At 33.3% G+C, this 19,473-nt stretch overlaps 4 protein-coding genes across 4 annotated transcripts; 2 read left to right on the forward strand and 2 right to left on the reverse strand.

Moving 5' to 3' along the window:
* The first annotated feature begins 1,507 nt into the window (after positions 1-1,507).
* Positions 1,508-4,104, forward strand: LOC123910683 (mRNA turnover protein 4 homolog). The gene is made up of 7 exons (XM_045961865.1): positions 1,508-1,619; positions 1,737-1,993; positions 2,093-2,151; positions 2,694-2,754; positions 2,914-3,004; positions 3,083-3,159; positions 3,733-4,104. Exons 1-7 carry the CDS (start codon positions 1,592-1,594, stop codon positions 3,841-3,843), a joined length of 684 nt encoding a protein of 227 aa, XP_045817821.1. The 5' UTR covers positions 1,508-1,591; the 3' UTR covers positions 3,844-4,104.
* Positions 4,105-5,165: 1,061 nt separating this feature from the next.
* Positions 5,166-8,003, reverse strand: LOC123910684 (partner of Y14 and mago-like). Its single transcript, XM_045961866.1, has 4 exons — positions 7,705-8,003; positions 7,476-7,595; positions 6,833-7,036; positions 5,166-5,409 (listed from the first exon to the last, which is right to left on the reverse strand). Exons 1-4 carry the CDS (start codon positions 7,915-7,917, stop codon positions 5,266-5,268), a joined length of 681 nt encoding a protein of 226 aa, XP_045817822.1. The 5' UTR covers positions 7,918-8,003; the 3' UTR covers positions 5,166-5,265.
* A 1,857-nt stretch (positions 8,004-9,860) lies between these two features.
* Positions 9,861-11,865, forward strand: LOC123910685 (protein transport protein Sec61 subunit gamma). Its single transcript, XM_045961867.1, has 3 exons — positions 9,861-10,050; positions 10,146-10,261; positions 11,650-11,865. The coding sequence occupies exons 1-2, from the start codon at positions 9,957-9,959 to the stop codon at positions 10,259-10,261; spliced, it is 210 nt and encodes a 69-aa protein (XP_045817823.1). The 5' UTR covers positions 9,861-9,956; the 3' UTR covers positions 11,650-11,865.
* Positions 11,866-13,213: 1,348 nt separating this feature from the next.
* Positions 13,214-17,548, reverse strand: LOC123910686 (transmembrane protein 87B-like). The gene is made up of 5 exons (XM_045961869.1): positions 17,112-17,548; positions 15,584-16,505; positions 15,365-15,460; positions 14,203-14,339; positions 13,214-13,682 (listed from the first exon to the last, which is right to left on the reverse strand). The coding sequence occupies exons 1-5, from the start codon at positions 17,342-17,344 to the stop codon at positions 13,508-13,510; spliced, it is 1,563 nt and encodes a 520-aa protein (XP_045817825.1). The 5' UTR covers positions 17,345-17,548; the 3' UTR covers positions 13,214-13,507.
* Positions 17,549-19,473: the final 1,925 nt, after the last annotated feature.

The raw sequence follows: 19,473 nt of genomic DNA on the forward strand, positions 1-19,473 counted from the left end.
TTTTTATTCACTACGAATAAACTTACGTAGTCAAATTTTTATCACAAGTTTGTGTCACCAAAAAAATTGCAAGTTAATTTTACTAGTGTAGTCAAATTTTATAGTAATTCAAGTGTTTGTGTGAAATAACAACTCTTGAAGGAGTGGCTTCACACTTTCTTCTTGCATTTGATATGGTAAAATATAAAAGAGATAGAATAAAATCGTCCTGTATTTAATTTGAAAAATGTTTTGGGATTGGACAAACCAAGTATTAATAAGAGATTGGATAAAAAAAAATGGTGTCGCTTATTAAACATGACAACTTTTTATCATATGTACAAGTTGTCTAAAATAATAAAATAACAACTATTTCCATCAAACATCGTAAAAAACAAATTTTGTTCAATACATTAAACATTTGTCTCTTGCTGTTATGTCTAATATTACCCACGGTAGCCTTAAATTATGGTTTCATTTTACAATGCCAAAGTTTGAGATTATGAGATATAGTCTTATAGGTTATACTCCCTTCGTCCCAAAACTTTAGTCATTCTAGAATTTTGCACGTAGATTATGAAATAATAAAAAATGATAGGTTAAATCATTTTTACTCATACTTTATCAAGAAAGAGAAAATTCATTTAATGAGTCTCTAAACTTGGAATGGAATTGGGAATTTTTTGTTGTTAAAATCGTCATGATGTACACAAGGATGTATATTGTTCACGTTCAAATGTGTATTTCTACAAGGACATTCAGATTATACGGAGAAGTATATGTATATCGAAACATACACATGAGTGAGTGAATCAAGCATTAACTGAGAATGTTAGTGTAATAGAGAATAAAGTGGGTTAAAGCGAGAGAGAAATTAATACTTTTTATAAATTCCACTTATGAGATCACGAAGAAGCATACTTCCATACAAAATCGTCCAAATGTCTAATTTCAAGGAGGGACAATTAGGAGACAAATATAAATATTTTTATAAACACTATTTAATCCCTAAGATCTCTCATTCATTGAATTGAGACACCATTCTCTCCCTCAAATTTTTTTGTAATTAAAATAAAAGGACAAGTTTGTGTAAAAAAAAAAATTTGTCGAAAAGTTAAGAAAAGGGGTAGTGTGTTTAGAACAGATATTTTCTCTTTAGGCCCCCCATGGTTCTTTTTCACCCTCTGGATTTAACTTTTTTGCCCTTCAATAAAAACTTTGGTTTCTACGAATCGAATTTTTTTTGCCTTGAAAACAAAATTCAGTTTCTGTTAACCGAAATTTCCCTGAATTTGAACTAGAAAAAACTTCGGTTTCTGCGAACCGAAGTTTTTATCAAGGGCAAAATTGGAATATTGGGGGGTATAAAAGATACATGAGGGGCCCGGAGAGAAAATATCTTTAGAACATAGAAGGAAAATAAGCTCGCATAATGAAAGCCCATATTGAATTGGAGGTTGAAAAAAGAGCCCAATTATAAGCCCAACCCGAAGAAACAAGACAAAACCTACAAAGTTCATTTGTTAAACCCTACAACACAACACTCGCAGAGAGCATAAACAACGAGCCTCTCTCTGCACAAACACATCGAAATCGCCTCCGTAGTTCAACGATGCCAAAGTCTAAGAGAAACAAACAAGGTATTTATGATTATGTTATCTCTTTATTTCATTCGAATAATCCCTATTTGAATTGAAGAACAAAACACGATGATGTTAACAATGAATATGATTATTATGTTATTATTATTATTGCAGTTACACTTTCAAAGACAACGAAAAAAGGAAGAGGTCACAAAGAATTGATAGTGAATGCAATAAGAGATGCAGCTGAAAATTACAATTCAGTTTATGTGTTTTCTTTTGAGAATATGAGGAACCAGAAATTGAAAGAGTTTAGAGATCAACTACAAAAAAGTAGTAGGTTTTTTCTTGGATCCAATAAAGTAATGCAAGTTGCTCTTGGTCGTTCTCCTTCTGATGAAATCAAACCTAATCTTCATAAGGTTTCAAAGGTTGTCTTCTAATTCTAGTTCTAACTCTTTTTTTTATTTTGATTTTTTATAATTTTTTCTTAGTTCTTATTTTATTTTGCTTGTTATTTTTTCTTATAGCTATTGCGTGGAAATGCTGGGATGGTTTTTACCAATCTTTCTAGAGAAGAAATTGAAAGGTATATTTTCTATTGATTGAACTTAAAAAATTTAGTTATGGAGGATAGTAATGTATGTGTTTTTGGTCTATATCACTTTATAGTAGTTGATGATCAATTGTAAGACACCCAAAAACTTCAAGTTTATGAATATTTCAAAAAGTTCCCTTACTTTGTTAAATTTTACTTAGATAGTCCTTCCAAGAATATGTTTTTTTTGAAGAAGCCAAAATGATATATATTAACATAAATAGTCCTTCCAAGAATATGTTAGGGACAAGTTGATAAACCTATGGACCAAAAAGATAGTAAGTGGTAAAATACAAGGACTTAATTGATAGTAAGTACTTATAGGGACTAACTTGGCAATTTAACGGTGTCAGGGACTTTTATGAAACATGCATAAAGTCAGGGATCTAATTTAGAGTGTCCTATGGTGTCAGGGACTCGTTTGATGGTTTACTCTAAAAAACAATCTTTTACATTTTCGAACTCGGTTGGTCTAGATGTTTTACTGCCCTTTCTTTGAGTGGAACCTGAATTTTTCGTTGATGCATTTGCAGGCTGTTTAATGAATTTGAGGGATACGACTTTGCAAGAACAGGAAGCATTGCCACTGAAAAGGTGTCTGAATCTAATTTATAGTCAACATAATTTATTTGATGCATTTGATTCGAATGCCTTGTACAATTTTCCTGTTTTATCCTTTAGGCGCTCATGCACATGGCATGCCTTATAAATTTTGTAAATAAAACTCATACTCCCAGGATCTGACTGTTTCAGGTGGAACTCAAAGAGGGTCCTTTAGAGCATTTCACCCATGAGATGGAACCTTTTCTCCGGAAGCAAGGCATGCCTGTTCGGTTAAATAAAGGTATACTGTTGCATTGGAGTGTAATTAAGTGAATCTCCTAATAGAAGACAGATGATTTACGTTTTCAAAATTTTTCAGGAGTTGTTGAGCTTGTTTCTGACTATGTTGTTTGTGAGGAGGGAAAGCCTTTATCACCTGAAGCATCTCGCATACTGGTTAGTTATTTTGTTTTTTTGAAAGTTAGTTATTTTGTTTTTTTGAAAGTTAGTTATTTTGTTATTACCTAAATCATCTGTGCCATGTTAGTGAGCATAAATTGTGGCCAGGAATAAACTTGAAATAACATTACTCTAGGAGCGATTTAACCTAATAACTACTTCCTGCCTATGAGTTGCTCTAGCAAGATATGTCTTTTAAGAATTTTGGTTCAAAGATAAGAACACGGTGGAGTAGGATGATTTGTAAACATTTGAAAACTTTAATATAATTTTTCCTCTCGATATCTTTCATTTTTATATAGTGAGCATCGATTGTTCACATTGCCACCATTGGTTTTTTCTTGTGTGTGGGGGTGGTGATACTCACATAGAAATGTTGCTTATGTTTTTGTTTCCTCATTAAATTCTCAATACTATGTTCCATCCAACCTCTTGACTTTAAGAATTGAAGTAATTGATAACTTGGGTTATTAATAAGCATATAAGCTAGCGTCAATTAGCACAGTATTGTTATGGTATGTAAATTATCAACGTTTTATATGCTTCTGACATTGTTAGTGCTTTTGACAGCGTTTGATGGGAGTCATGATGGCTACATTTCGACTGCACCTGGTTTGCAGATGGAGTTCTGATGATTTTGAACTCTTAATTGACGGGCCTGGTGATTCAGATGTTGAATGATGATAGTAAATGAGTTAGAATGTTGAAGATGACAAGACATAGTGTGATTCAATTTACATTGGAGGCGACCTTGATGTAGTGATACAGTACTATGCAGTATTGGAGTTTTTCATATAATGTATTTTTAGAAGAGTTGGTGAATGTATTATTTTTAGCGTATTATTTTTAGCAAGGAAAAGACATGTATTGTTCGTAACTTACAACTGAAATTTTGTGAACAAGAAATATTTTTGCTATCAATATTCAATTTATATTATCAAATTTTGAAGTCTTGTGAACAAGCTTTTCATTTGCAAAACTTCAAATTTTATGTTCCATGAAGTACAATTTTCAAGTCTTGTTAACAAGCTTTTGATTCTCCAAGTCTTGTGAACGCAAGGCACTTCCACTTTCCACTTGCTAATGTTTAATTTTCGTTTTACATCAACAAAAAACTAAATACTTAAAATCTATTTGAAGGCAGAGGATTGGCTATGTTGACGATTTAATTTTTTTTTTAATCGTATTTAAATGATAGCATCGTTGCATTTTGTGTAAATATAATCCTTGTAGTATTAAAAATTACTAAGTTGCTTATTTATTAAAATGTAAATTGTAAATTACAAGAGTATATGAAAAATGAAAGAAAAAAATGATTAGAAAAAAGTCATACTTCAATCTTTTATTTCAACATTGTAACTATGGGGCAAAGAAGGTTGAAAATGATAGTTTATAGTTTTATTAATATGTAGTATGAACTGTCCAATTTAAGATCAATGGATGCTATAAAAAATTGTGTAAACAATCAAAAATTGTGTAAAACTGTGTGTTACTTTAACAACAGTGTAAAATTGATGTTAGTCACCACCATAAACTAAGTTTATATCCCACGTCATTTCACTTGTGAGTCTACCCTATTACTGTCATGCAAGTATGTTCAGCACTAGATTTTCTTAAGTCATCGATAACAAAAACTCATCCATTAAACCACTATCTCAATGAACCAGTTGGAACAGCAAAGAAAAGTCTCTATAATGAAGTGGAATGACAACCTCACAAGTCACAACGGATGCAGTAGCAAGGGGCGCTCACAGCAGAGTCAGAAGCAGCCAGGGAAGCTCTTTGCAGAGGTCGAGAGTGAGTACGCTCAGAAGGTGAGCGTTACAACCCAAATAAATGAAAAAACTAGTCTCTCAAATTGGAGAACAAGTGACCAGGTAATAGATAGCATTCATCTAGCAATGACTAAGTATATAAGGTTTTTGATGGGTAACTCCCTAACAGTTATATACTAAAAAGTCTAAAATATTATAGCAAAAAAATGCAAGGTAAAAAGAGCTGACGAAAAGAAAATCCTTGATTGATTTACTGATTTAGAGTTTATATCCAACCAAGAAACATTAAGAACTACAAATTCTTATCATCCTAATTTTAACACTTTAATCACGCTGCCGATATTTCAGCCTTATTATCCTCCAATTGTTTTAGCTCCTTACGCCAATCTTCCAGTTTTGCTAGCTTCTCTAACTGCTCCGGCTTTAAATCTTGCTCTGCGGTTTTCTCCTGTAGTGCTTCCGTAAGTCGAATCTGCATCCAACAGTCAAGTGTTAAGAAAAAATAGCACTACGTGAACCCTAGTCGTTCCGCAAGATAGATAAAATTAAAATACACCTACTGTGTCATGATAGTTATCCCCATACAATCCTATCCCGTAACAAAAACAAGTTAATGAAATAAACTCGAAACTCTAGGAGCCCTTTCCAACCAAATACTCCCTTGGAACGGAAACAACTCAAACGTTGGCCACAACTTAAAGCCGCTAGACAAGAAGAATATGGATGACACATTTTTCATTTGGGCTTCTTGCTAAACATTGTCACAGCTGTTAGACACATTTTCCAGGGTATCCAAGCACACCATTTTCAGCATGAATTCTCATTTGGTAGACAAAAAAACAATGAAAGGGGAGTGTTACATGGAAGTGGCTAGCATAAATAAACAAAGAGAATGAATATTTGAAATTTTGAATCTAGAAAGAGCAGGGGATCCTTGTTGGCTCAATGAATGATCATTGACTAATAGCCAAATATTTGAGTGAATCCAAGAAGTTGATTAATATGAAGTGAATAAATAGGAGGTGAGTTTTTCTTTGGACACAACCTAAAGGCTACCTAAAAGTTTAAAGTTCTGTACAGCCCCCAACCTTATATCGAAAAATGCTGGATAACAGTAGCACCTCAAGTACTTCTATACAATGTTGTCGCCAGCAGATGGTGGAATATGGCAGAAGGCTAAAAAACCAGCCATTGCGGCCTGTGACGCCAGCATGATGGACATCCCTTCACAAATTGCTTATAACAGATAAACGGTTGCCTAAAAGTCTGCCAAGCCATTCCACCACTTAACAACAATGCTCCTATACCATGTTACGATACTAATGCTAATACCATAATTATGTACTACTATCGTGTGTCCAATGGAATAGTTCATAAGATAACCTGTGCTAAAAGTACCTAAATCCAATGGAATAGTTCATAAGATAACCTGTGCTAAAAGGACCAAAATTATGTCCACAACCAGCACTAGCAACATTGCTTTTCTCTAGTTGCATGCTTCATTTTAAATATCATCGGAGACCGGAAAGTTTAATCGATATCATTCGCCTCACCCTAATTACCCACTTGGAATCAGTATAATTCAATTTCAGGCATTAGCCTTTATGCTAAAAGAATATCTTAGCTACATTAAGTCATTAAATGTTTTGTGTCGAGAACACATAAAAATATAATCATTCAAGGTATCTACTATGTAGACATGTATGACAACTAAGAATTCCTGTTTACTAGAAATAACCTCATCAAACACTCAAAACAAATGAATGCTTATAGAATCTTTATCAAATACATGCTTTAGAGCGATAGAGATTATCAAATACATGCTTTAGAGAGATAGAGATGTCAAGCTAATCTCTCCTAATGCAGAAAGTCTAAATAAAGCACAGTACAAGTACCTTCTTTTTCAGCGCTCGTATTCTTTTGTCCAAATCTTGAGCCGAGCCAATTGGCTCTGAAGCTTCTACAGAGTTGGTGGTTGGAGTAACAATTGAGGTATCTCCAGAAACAGCTAGTTCATTGATCTGAGAAGTTAATGAAACGACAGCTTCTTGCTTAATACTATCTTCAACTACAGTTGGTTCTAAGTTACTTTCATTTGCCTGCAAGAAATAAATAACTCTGGCAACTTAATTTTTCTATTCACAACAATAGGATGCAATCACCAAAACTACATATACACATATACACTTCCCAATAGCTTAATTTCTAACGTAACACCATTGTTGTCAATCGCAGATCACAAAAAATAGCAGTTTGTTCAAATTTCACTATGCTACAATGCTAGCCGATAATTGACAACACTTTGTACTAAGGGCCTGTTTGAATTGACTTATTTGAGCTTATCTACTGACATAAGCACTTACACGAACTTATGAAAACAACTTATGACATGTTCATAAGTTGTTTTCCACTTATTTTCATAAACTCTCCATGCTAGCTTATTAAAACAACTTATAGCTTATACAAAAATAACTTAACATTTTATCTTTTGTTATAGAAATAGCTTATACACAAGCACTTATGGTATAAGAGAGAAACCTGAAGGCGTTTCTTTTCCTTCTTTCTTTCATTCCTCTTAACTGCTTTGGTTTTTGGTTTAGAATCCAATTGAGGGTCATAACCTGGAGGACCAATGTGTGAAGCCATTTCCTTTCTCATCTGCATAACAATAACAATAATGAATTTTGAACACAACCCATTATGATATTTTTATTGGGGTTTGAAAATTGATGTTAAAAATTGAGACTTTATTATAGAAAAAACATACGAGGGCAGGTTTAGGTTGATAAATAGCGACTTCATCTTGAGGGGTATAACCGGCTCTGATGCGAACTTGTTTTCGGTATGTTCCATCGGGTCGACGGGTCGGGGCGAGAATCCGTTCACCTTGCTGCTGTTGCTGATTCTGCTTCTTCACTTGATCTTCGCCTCTGTCAGTGCTCGACATCACTCTTTCTCTTTCTCTTTCTCTCTCACTCATAGATTTTCCAAACAATTCTTCAACAAAGTACAACCTTTGTGTATAAAAGAAAACACAAAGTACAACCTTAAATTTTAACCGTGTTCAGATTATTCACTTAAATTTCTTGAGTTAAACTTAAATCATGGGAACCAATTTTATATATTTTTTTTAATTAAATAGCCAATAGTCTAATATTTAAGGCTCTCTTTGGGAAAAATAAGATTAAACTTGATAGTCGAAAAGTTAGCTAATTAAAATTAAAGTGTTTAGTAAAGTTAACTTTTAAAATGGTTAATAAATATAAAACGACATAATTAATAGTGAGCAGTTTTTTTTAGAGAGGATAATTATTAAATTTAAGGGTAAAAATAGAATGAAGTGTAAAAAACTATAAGGTATAAGCTCACACGCTACTTGAAAATTGAAATAGCATATGGAAAAAAACTATAAGCCAGTAAAAAAACTTGCTATCAAACACCTCTAATTTTTTAAAACAAGCTTATAAACTCATATAATAAGCTATAAGCTAGCTTATTTGTGTTATCAAACACACCCTAAATCTAAAAATCTAAAAATTCCATATACAAACCAAAAACTTTATTTTACAAAATAAAAAAAATAGAAACCTAATAATATTCCAAAATAATAATATAAATATTGTGATTCACCAAATAAAAAGATAATTTTTTTTGTAAGTGAAGAAAATAATTTTAGAGATTAATTGCTATTCAACCAATAACAAATTGGTTCAAGTGGTAAGGGTCACAAATTTTCTAGAAGATATTAGTCATCACCAACGTGATGAAAAATTCATACCAATATAATGATAACCCAATAACAAAAAAAATTTGCTATACACGGACGATGTAAAACTTTTTTATACATACATCCAATCAAATTACATCATAGTGCCACTTTTATATGTTAGTTCCTAAAATTTCTCAACAAAAATCTATTTGTCGTGATTTGATTGGATGCATGCGCAAGAAAAAATTACATTGTCGACGATGTATTCTTTGGTGCACATATTATGTGGATATGTAGTGGTACATTTGCCGAGGTCGAAGATTTTGGTTTACCAATAATATTTAGGAGCTTCTACGGTATATATGAAAAATATCAATGTACCGATACATCAAATAGATTAATTATTAAATTGAAAATTATTTTACAAATCTAAAAACTATTTGTCGATTATTGTATTTCAAGATGATAATTTCATAAGAAAAAACACAAGTTAAACGTTTTATAAGCATTCTACTAACTATTTTACATTTTTTCGTAAAGAAATTCAATAATGACTATTATGTGTGATAAAAAAAAAATGTAAAACATTATTATTTTTTTTACAATTTTGATAAATAGTATTTCGTTATTATAATATTTTAAATGATAGACAAATGATTTCTTTCAAAAAATATCCATTTACCTAATAATTTAATGATTTGATGTATCGGTACATTGAAAATTTTCATATGTACCATAAAATTTCTCTAATATTTATTTATTTTTCTATATTCATACTATTTATAGACCTATCACAATCATCCGTCTATTATTCCATATCCATTTAAATTAATATTCATTTACCTAGCAGTGTTCATCTAATTTAAATTAGGATTTAATTGATATGCACCGACGGTGTAAAATAATTTTACACAGTCAACCAATACCAACAATGTTTTCCGCCATATCACCCCACTTCACCCCACTTTCTTGACATGACATGGCAAAATGATGGTTATTTATTGGACGATCGTGTAAAACTATTTTACACCGTCAGTGCATATCAATTAAACTCTTTAAATTAATATTTTAATTTTGTCCAAAAAAAAAAGTAATATAATTTGGTCAAAGCACTAAAAAGTTTGAGTCCAAGTTGGCATGACAAATAAAATTCCAGCGTGTCAAAAAACCATTGGCCAATTATACGTGTCTTCCCATCCCAATTTATTTTTCCTTTTTGCAATTTTCTTTTATATCAACCAAAAATTCATCTTCTTCTTTTTCATATTCAATTTCTCTTCTCAGATCCAAATCCCAAACAGATCAAGAAAATGGACGCCATTGATTCCGTCTTCGATCCACTCAGAGAATTCGCCAAAGACAGCGTTAGACTCGTTAAGCGTTGCCACAAACCCGATCGCAAAGGTAAAAGCCGCTATTAAGAGTATTTGATTCAGGATCATCTGATTTGGATTCTGTAGATCTTGATTTTGATTATGTTTCTTTTTTTCGTATTGCAGAATTTTCCAAAGTTGCTGTTCGTACTGCGATTGGTTTCGTTGTGATGGGATTCGTTGGGTTTTTCGTTAAGCTCATTTTCATTCCAATTAACAACATCATCGTTGGATCTGGTTAGGTATTATTATATTTTGATTCATCTCATTGATTTTATTAGCTCGTGTTAAAATTATGATTTGTGAACTTATTTAATTTGATAGAATTGTTGGTTTGAATATGAATTATTGATTTTCGTGCTTAATATGAATCAAGTGCTTTTTGAAGTATATATAAATTGAATAATTTGAATTAAAGTGGGTTCTTTGTTTGGTTGTATTCATGATTTTCTTGCATAATCGTAGCATGCATGTTTGCTTACAATGCATGGCTTTAGTTTGTTCTTAGTTATGATGATTGATTGGTGAATTTCTATTCATTGGGGGTCAAATAGCATAGTTGCTAGAATTTTACTTTTTAAGGTGAATAAATGGAAGTATCGGTGTTTGAACCTCGGTTCCCTATATTACATGCAATGTAATATACAAGCCTAACTGAGCTATGCTCATGGGTTCTAAATTGTATTGCTGTTGATGTTAAATTTTTCTGTAATGTAACATTGTAAATTACGTAAAAAGTTTGATGATAGAAGTGAATTCTTGTTTTAAATCTACTTCTGCTATGGCTAAATTTCTATGTGAACATATTTTGCGGTAATAAGGTGTTATCCTTCATCAATTGTTTATTGCTAAGATGTTATCAATTAATCAATATCATTGTAAACATCAAGATGTAGTTACTGCATTGATACAAGTACAAGAGATTATACAAGCCTAACTCTATAGAATGAATGCATAAGAAACTAAGGTTTTATGTAGTTATTGTGATCCTGATTAATTACTATATTTTTTTCCTCCTTTGAGAATGTTGCCTCCAATTTGCAAAATAACAGAAAGTCCTTGATCAATGTAATACACTAGCTTTCTAGAATAATTTTATGCTGGCATTGTAAGAACATGGGAAAAAAATCTGATTGGCATTTGTAGTTAATGTACTGTAATCTTGTTTAATTTATATTTTATACGCATTCTTAATGTGAGTTAGATTGATGTAGTTGCTTACATCTGCTGCATTGTTTGACACTGTAGATGTAATGTAAAACACTCTTACATAAAAATGCACACCAATTTCATATCATTAATTTGCAGTTAATAGAAAACATTTACATTTTGGACTGTTTGCTACCCTGGGGGGCCTGTGTAATGACTGCCCATTTCTTTAATGTAATGAGAGAATCCGGTATTTACCATAGGCTGTAGCAACGTATGTCAAGGATGTGTTTGGAATTTAATTTTTCTTTAAAAACTTTTTATAGAGGATTCGGTCTTATATGATAGAAAGCATGTGTCTTATAGAAAGTGTGTAAAATGAATTGATATAATCGCATCACATTGCTTAAAGGATAGAAAATTTGTGTCTTGAGCAAAGTGTAAAATGAATGATGTAAATAACTCTTGGTTACTTCTGCAGGATGAGGGAAACTACAATCGCCTCCGATATTCAAGTTGTGAAGCAGAAGGAGGCATAAGGAGTTTTCTCGTCAATAGAAACACATCTTAGTTATGTATTTCAGTTTTTCTTTTTTCCGTATTGAACATGTAAAACTTTATTTTTCCATGTGTTAGACTTTTGAGCCATTGTACAAGGAGGAAAAAGTTTAGTTAAGGAATTGTTCTTTTGCTTTGATTATAGTTTTCATGACACAAATTGTGATTTTCATGAGTTTAATAATAGTAATAGTTTTTACCCAAAAAAGAGTAATAGTTTAATAATAGAATCTAAAATTTGATATACTTCAAAATGATACAAGTTGTGGAGACTCTCTGTGGAGACATTTGGTAGGAGAGGGTCTGAACTTACAATTTTCACTTTTTTTGTATATTTAGTGGAGTTTAATCACAAGACTCTTTACGGAGAAAAAATCAAAGAATTTTAGTAATTTTTTTAAAAAAGTTTTATACATATATTTAACCTACCCAATATTATAATACTATTATTTTAAAAATTATCTATACAAAGTATCAAATGATTTTATTCTTGTCATTTTCTTTGTGTAATCAAAGGTTGGACGAGTAATAATTCTTTATACATGAACTTTCAACATAAGGTGACAATTTTAATTTGCTAGAAGCGTCCCCAAGAAGAATAAATCAAGCTCAATTGCGATAAAGGCAATGGTGTGTTGGCTGTGGCATGCTGACCTTCTTTGTGACTTTAGTGGCTGATGACTCAAATGTTATACTCAGAAGATTGGGGCCTGTGATGGTCTCCATACAAAAAAGTGGGGATTATGTCTTGGTGTGGAGGGCATCTCACACCCAAGTCTGAAAAATTATTCAAATATTCTCATTTATATGATTATGAACAAGTGCAAGTTGAGTGGGAGTACTCCCCTTTTGGGGATTATGTCTTGGCACATCCAAATAACTCATACTTGATATGAAGCAACAAAAGTGCAGATTGACTCGCTAATTTTAACCTTATTATGCACACTTTGAAAATTTTCAATTAACACCTCTAAATGAGATTTGGAGTTTCTTTTTTTATTGCATCTTTGAAACTTTCATGTGTGCGTTTAATTTATTAGTTTTGTCTTGTTCTTGGGCTATGTCATCTTTTGTAAAAAAAAAGAGCTGCATGTATATATCCTTGTTACATTAACTCAGACGTGAGAACACTAAGATCCCAGGTTATGCGGAAGTTAGGCATGACTCGGTGCTCATGTTTAAATAACACTTTTTTTTCCTCAAAAGTTTAAATGTCTTTGAAAACCTTTCTCAATAAACGTTTGATTAAAACTTTTTTAAATGAATGAACTCAAACCCATACTTTCTCTCTGTTAGTATCTGAAAAACGCAAACTGAAGCGGGGGATCACAAAAAAATGCAACACAAAAGGGGCGAACCAAGCACTTGCATGAAGGAAGAAGCGAATCAACCAGAATGGAGACAGGGAGGAGAGGCTAAAGAGAGATTTTCGATGGAGAGTATTTTTCTTTGCTTGGAAGGAAGAGAAACTTCCTAAGAAGAAGACAGAAAGGAAAATACTAATTTCTCATTTCATGATCATTCTCTGTCAGTCAACACAAGGTAATAACATAATGGTAACAAACTAAATCTAGAAGCTGGCGAGTCACCACACCACAATTGTTATACATTAATTACACGATATATAAAACAATTTTGGAACAAAGAATATGAAGCACTTACATTCCAGTACAAAATGAACAAAATTGTATACAATGCCTCCTGTTGAGGGTCGGGTCAAAAGACTTAAAAACCCAGCAGGGAAAACAGTACAAATGTGGTAAAAGAAAGTTGTTAAAAGCTTATTCCCTTTTATCCTCTTCTGATTCGTCGTCTTCGTCAGAAGATGCATCATTTTGGACATTCTTCTCTTGCCTGACTAAACTTAATTCTCCTCGGCCTTCTTGTTTTCCCTTAGTTAGAGACTGAGCTTCTTCATCATCAGATTCATCTCCCACTTCCTCTGAGTATGCATACCTATGTGTAGTTTCAAGAGGCAAATAAAACAAAAAGAAGTGAGGCTCTGCCGGAAACCATTCAGACGTTACAACATGAAATGACATACTCTTTTTTGTTTTTATTATTTTACCGCTTCACTATTACAAGTCTACAATTAGCCTCACCCACACAACACTACATTATCATTGTGTAAATATAGATTAGTAGTACTTAGAAGATGAAGCTAGCACAAAGTCAAAAAAAATCCACAGGTAGCCACATCCTGTATAATGACTAAATGCCATAATATGCCTAAACCATCCAGTCCACAGAATATACTGAAAATTTTGCTAAGGAGACTCTGTAGGCACAACTTTGCTCCACAATATAAAGTTTCCTCTCAGGGCAAGGCAAACCCATCAGATGAATTGTAAATTTCAAAAGCTTGTAGCTTACTTATTGATGAGATTCATCTAAAGAATCACTTCAAAATAGAAAATAACAAGTAATAAATGGTGGAAGAAAAAGCCATATTTACAACTTGAAAAATACAATGCACCTTTGAGAACTTTGGGAGGGAGCCCAGAGATAACATATAACACATAGTAGTGCAAATGCTAGAATGTCCCAGAATGCAGTGATGAACCAAGCACTCTGCCAGCGTTCATTAAATGGATCGGTTGCTTTGAAGTAAACCTGTAAAAGTAAAGTTAGCTGATGGCGACCTAGATAAAAAAAATTGAAGAATGCCACATGACAGTATATTTCCACAAGAAAACTACATTTCAGTAATTTATTTGAAATAGAGACAAGCAGTTCCAGATAAGTCAACAACAAATAAAACCAATGATAGAAACACCTCTGAAATGTTTCTTTCAAATGTATCAACAAAGTGAAGAATCCCATTTAGTCATCAATTGATTTATCCACCATCTGATCAATTTTACTTTAAATGCATGTGCATTTCCTGTGTTCTCCTTTGATCATGCATTTTTCCTCTTGTTCATATGGCTGATAGGTTGAGTGGTACACATTTAGTTTCCAATTTGTTGAGGTTTTCTTGACAGGGATCTTTGAGCTGCCTCTTCTCTATTAATAATTTGTTTTTTTTTGATATTTGAACGACAACAACAACAAAAAGCCTTATTCTAATAGGTAGAAGGTCAGCTACATGGATCAGTATCATTCAGCTCTATTAAAAATATCTTTTTTATAAAACCATTGATTTTCTTATTATCTTCTCAGGTCTTCCTCTCCCTTTTCCAATCAGAAGCCTCTTGGTCTTCTTCTCACATATCCACTTGATATTTACCAAGGAAAAAGTAACAAATGGTAACAGACAGGTGCTACTCTACAGGTTAAGATTTCTTAAAGTAATGTTAGTTCCAAATGCTAGCGTTTCTACACTGCAGGAAAAACAACATAGATAAGCTCTAAAGGAGTGGCTAGTTTCCAAACATGAGGGAGCTAGGGCAAAGGCTGCACATTACAGAGGCTTAAGAGCCCTTAGCTGGGACATATACACCCACCCATACATTGACAAATGAATCACATTACTCTATTTTTACCAGACCAGTACATGACCACTTGTGAGAAATAGGAAATTAAAGGAACAGGCCCAGTACCTATATGCAAAGGTAATATGGATAGAGAATAAAGAAAGCTTGAAAAGAGGTACATGTTATATTGCAGAAAATAAATAAATTCACTACAAGCCTTACCTCATAACCTATCCAGACAACCGAGGCGGTCACCGTTGCTACTAGTGCATTTGAGAAATTCCGATATATATCCAACTTAACAGAACTCCGTTTTGCCTGACAAGGAAGATACAAAAAGAAGGCCAAACATATTGGCAAAAAGAGGATAGTCAGAAATCCAAAGCAGAAAATTTTAGAGGCAGGGTGCTGTAAAATAACAGGAATTTGAGGAAAGGATACCTGTAACTGTTCCAGTGTTTTTGATAGAGAAGTAAAAATCCATAAAATTAAAAATGCATCCAAGAAAGCATCAGGAAGAACTAGAATGAGCCTTGCCCTTCCTGATATATCATTGATGGTCCCGACATATTCAGTAATATTCAGCAACTCCGATGCAAACAAGTAAGTTACTCCAAGCAAAAGGACCTTTGATGTAAGACCACCAAGAGTGGGTCGCACAACACCATAACCCATGGAAACGGAGAGTATGAGAAGTCGCGCTATCGTTTGTCTTATAGCCCCAACAGTGACAACCCATGTTGTGACAACAATAGGTCTGATTCCAGTATTATTGAAATTGGCATACTCAAAATACCAAAGAATCATCTCAAACAATCCAAGACCAATGACAGCTGAGATACAGTGTTGAAGTTGTAGTACATCATCCCAAAACCTCACATACTGAAGTAACCAAACAATGCCGAGGCAGACATAAGCCAACGTCATAAATACATAGAACTTCTTAAACGGAGCCATCCTACCAGGTAAGAACCCATCAGGGTTTTTCCAGATTGTCTTCCCGCTCATTACAATTTCCTTAAGCTTGGGGTCACAAGCTACAAAAAACAAGTTATACATTCCAGTCTTCGTGATAGGAACTTCCTTAGAATCTAAACTAATAAGATTAGACTTCCCCTTGAAATATAGATCTATAACGACCGGCCAATTAGTGTCTGTTGCAGAAGGTCTCCTGATAACCTCTCCTTGCTTACAAGCTCCCATCTTAGCTAAATCAGAGGTGCAACAGATTGCACGTTGTCCACCATAAGCAGAACCGCCTATATCATCACGATCAGCAGCCTCGAAAATTATAATGTGTATTGGCACGGTACCTCGTGCCCTGGCTGCAGATTTTCTTCTCCTAAATGTTATATTCTCAAACCTATCACCCATAAGCAAAAAAACAGTATTATTTACACATGGCATAGAACTTTTCACTGTGAAAAATCAAAATTTAATATAGTTCAGTCTAATATAGTATCTATTTTCCATCAATGTTTTTGCACAGAGAAATGTTGATATGAATTGGCATAACCACATAGGCTCTGTTTGGGAAGGCCAATAAGCTACCTTATAGCTTATAGCTTTTAGCTTATAAGCTCTGTTTGGTAACAGTTTTTAAAAAAAACGCTATTTCAATTAGCTTATGAGTTTACAGCTTATCATTATTTTTTCTTCCAATTTTACCCCTATCATCTTACTTGGAAAAAAAAAATAAATTAATTAAACATATATTTTTTACGTCATTTCATACTCATAAGCCCGCTAATTTTACCAAACACTACAAATTCAATCAGCTAGCTTATAAGCTATCTGCTAAAAGTTTATCTGCTATTTTTTACCAAACAGAGTTGGCATCTATTTTCCATCAATTTTTTTGCAATGTTGATATGAATTGGCATAACCACATACTAGTAATAATTAGTAGAAATTATTGACAATTTCATGAAAATCAAGTATTGTATGGAAGCAGAAAGAGTGAGATTACCGAATGTAAGAATGGCCGTCGTGAATGGAAGCGATATGGGGAGCGGTGGTGAGGGAGGCGGAGATACCTTCGCTGCCACCGGAGAGGAGAAAAGCATTGCCGATTTCTTGAAATGGTTCATGATTGTAGATGTGAATAGAAGCAAATGAGGAAGATATGAATAATAATAGTAAGAATAATAATGAGAGTAAATATAGGAGTGAAGAAGAAGAAGAAGATGATGCGAACAACATGGATCTTGATTTGGTTAGTTAATGGTGTGAATCTATGGATTTGGATTTGGATCTGCGAAAAGAATGGGAAAGAGAAAGAAGATGAGTCGTTGCAGAGTCAGTCTCTACGGTGGATGAGATGGGAACATCAAACATTGCTATTACCATCACCCATGGATCTAGCTCTTCTTTATACCACACTTTGTGTTCTTTTTCAGCTGCTTCATTTATTTTTTATTAATTTTTTAATTTAATAGTTAAGTCATTAATTATGTACCATAAATCAGATAATTAAGATAAATTAATTCATTAAACAATAGTAGAACTAAATTCTTTTTTTTTTGACTCAAGTAGAACTAAATTCTAAATCCCTATTAGTAGTAATAGAGTTCACTGATGTTTGAGAATGACTCTCAAAAATCACATAGTACTAGAGCTGTCAAAACGGGCTGCCCGACCAATTTCGGGCCGGCCCGGTCGGGCTTCGGGCTTCGTCGGGCCGGATAAAAAATGAGCTACTAAAATTAGTGCCCGAGCCCGGCCCGATACGGGTAGTCGGGCTTTCGGGCAGGTCCGGTTTATTTTTTTTAATTTTTTTTTTTACTTCTAGTGCTAAAACTCAACCATATAAATAGCATTAATCATTCTCGCGCGTTCTATTTTTTACTCATCCGCTATATATATATATAATAATTCTCGCGCACCGTATTTTTACTCATCCCCTATCTACGAGTTTCTTGCGCGCCCTATTATTACTCATCCACTACCTACGATCTTCTCGCGCGTCATATTTTTACTCATCCGCTACCTACAACTTTCTCGCGCGCCCTATTTTTACTCATCCGCTACGTACGAGTTTCTCGCGCGCCCTATTTTTATTCATCCACTACGTACGAGTTTCTCGCGCGCCCTATTTTTACTCATCCACTACCTACGAGTTTCTCGCGCCCTATTTTTATGCATCCGCTACTTACGAGTTTCTCGTGCGTCATATTTTTACTCATCCGCTACCTACGACTTTCTCGCGCGCCCTATTTTTACTCATCCGCTACGTACGAGTTTTTCGCTCGCCTTATTTTTATTCATCCACTACGTACGAGTTTCTCGTATGTCCTATTTTTACTCATCCGCTACCTACGAGTTTCTTGGGTGCCATATTTTTACTCATCTGCTACTTAAGTAGCGGACGATGTTTTATAATTTATATTACAAACTAATTTAAAATCATCCAAAACAAATTATTTATATTTATATTTTATTTTATTTTTTTAATTTTAATTTTTTCGGGCTTGCGGGCCGCCCGCCGGTACCATCCATGCTACTTTTTTTTTAAAATAAATAAATTGGTATTCAGCCCAAAGATCGATTAGTCAGAAGGGATCAATCATACCGTACACTTTCGAGGGCACAATTTAAAGTCTTGGTTGTTTTTTTTCTTTTGCTCTGTATAGACTACCTACTGAAAATTCCACCAAAGATATCGAACCCAAAACTTTATAAAAAGTACACTCCAAAATCGCAAGCCTCTAGACCAACCTAAGTGAGTAATGCTGCCTAGCTACTTGTGTCACATTTGGCATATAATAATGTCATACCTTTCCCTTCCAAAGTAGACATAATCTCTGTCTGCCAACAAGTTTGAGCATGAAAAAACTCATCACTACTGCCGCGGAAACAACGAGCAAAAGAAGTAATACCATTCACCTCAAGGATATAATATTAAAACTTTGTTTTTATGAAATAGTCTATTGATTAAAATTTCATCCTCAAAGTGAAATTCGGGTTTAATTTATGGAACAAATTTTCCTTATAATTCAATAAATCATTATAGAAATCATAATTTAGACAATATTTGGCTTTGGCCATTACTTTATAATCCATTATTTTATAAATAGAATCATAATTAAACTACATACACAACACAACTCATTCAATCCTTAGAAGTAATATTTTTGGAACTCCTTGATATTTTCTTGTGCAAAACTTAAATAAAAGTCTCAAAAATACAAAATCAATGATTTACACCGCATTTTTCTTCCCACAAAATAATGATGCTAACCACTTGACCAATTTTAATATCATTGAAAAATTGTATTCAAATAGTTTATTGTATTCATAAAATTTTAAATTGTTTTGTCCCTCACATAAAA

The sequence above is a fragment of the Trifolium pratense genome, linkage group LG2 (assembly GCF_020283565.1).
Source record: "Trifolium pratense cultivar HEN17-A07 linkage group LG2, ARS_RC_1.1, whole genome shotgun sequence".
NCBI lineage: Eukaryota > Viridiplantae > Streptophyta > Magnoliopsida > Fabales > Fabaceae > Trifolium > Trifolium pratense.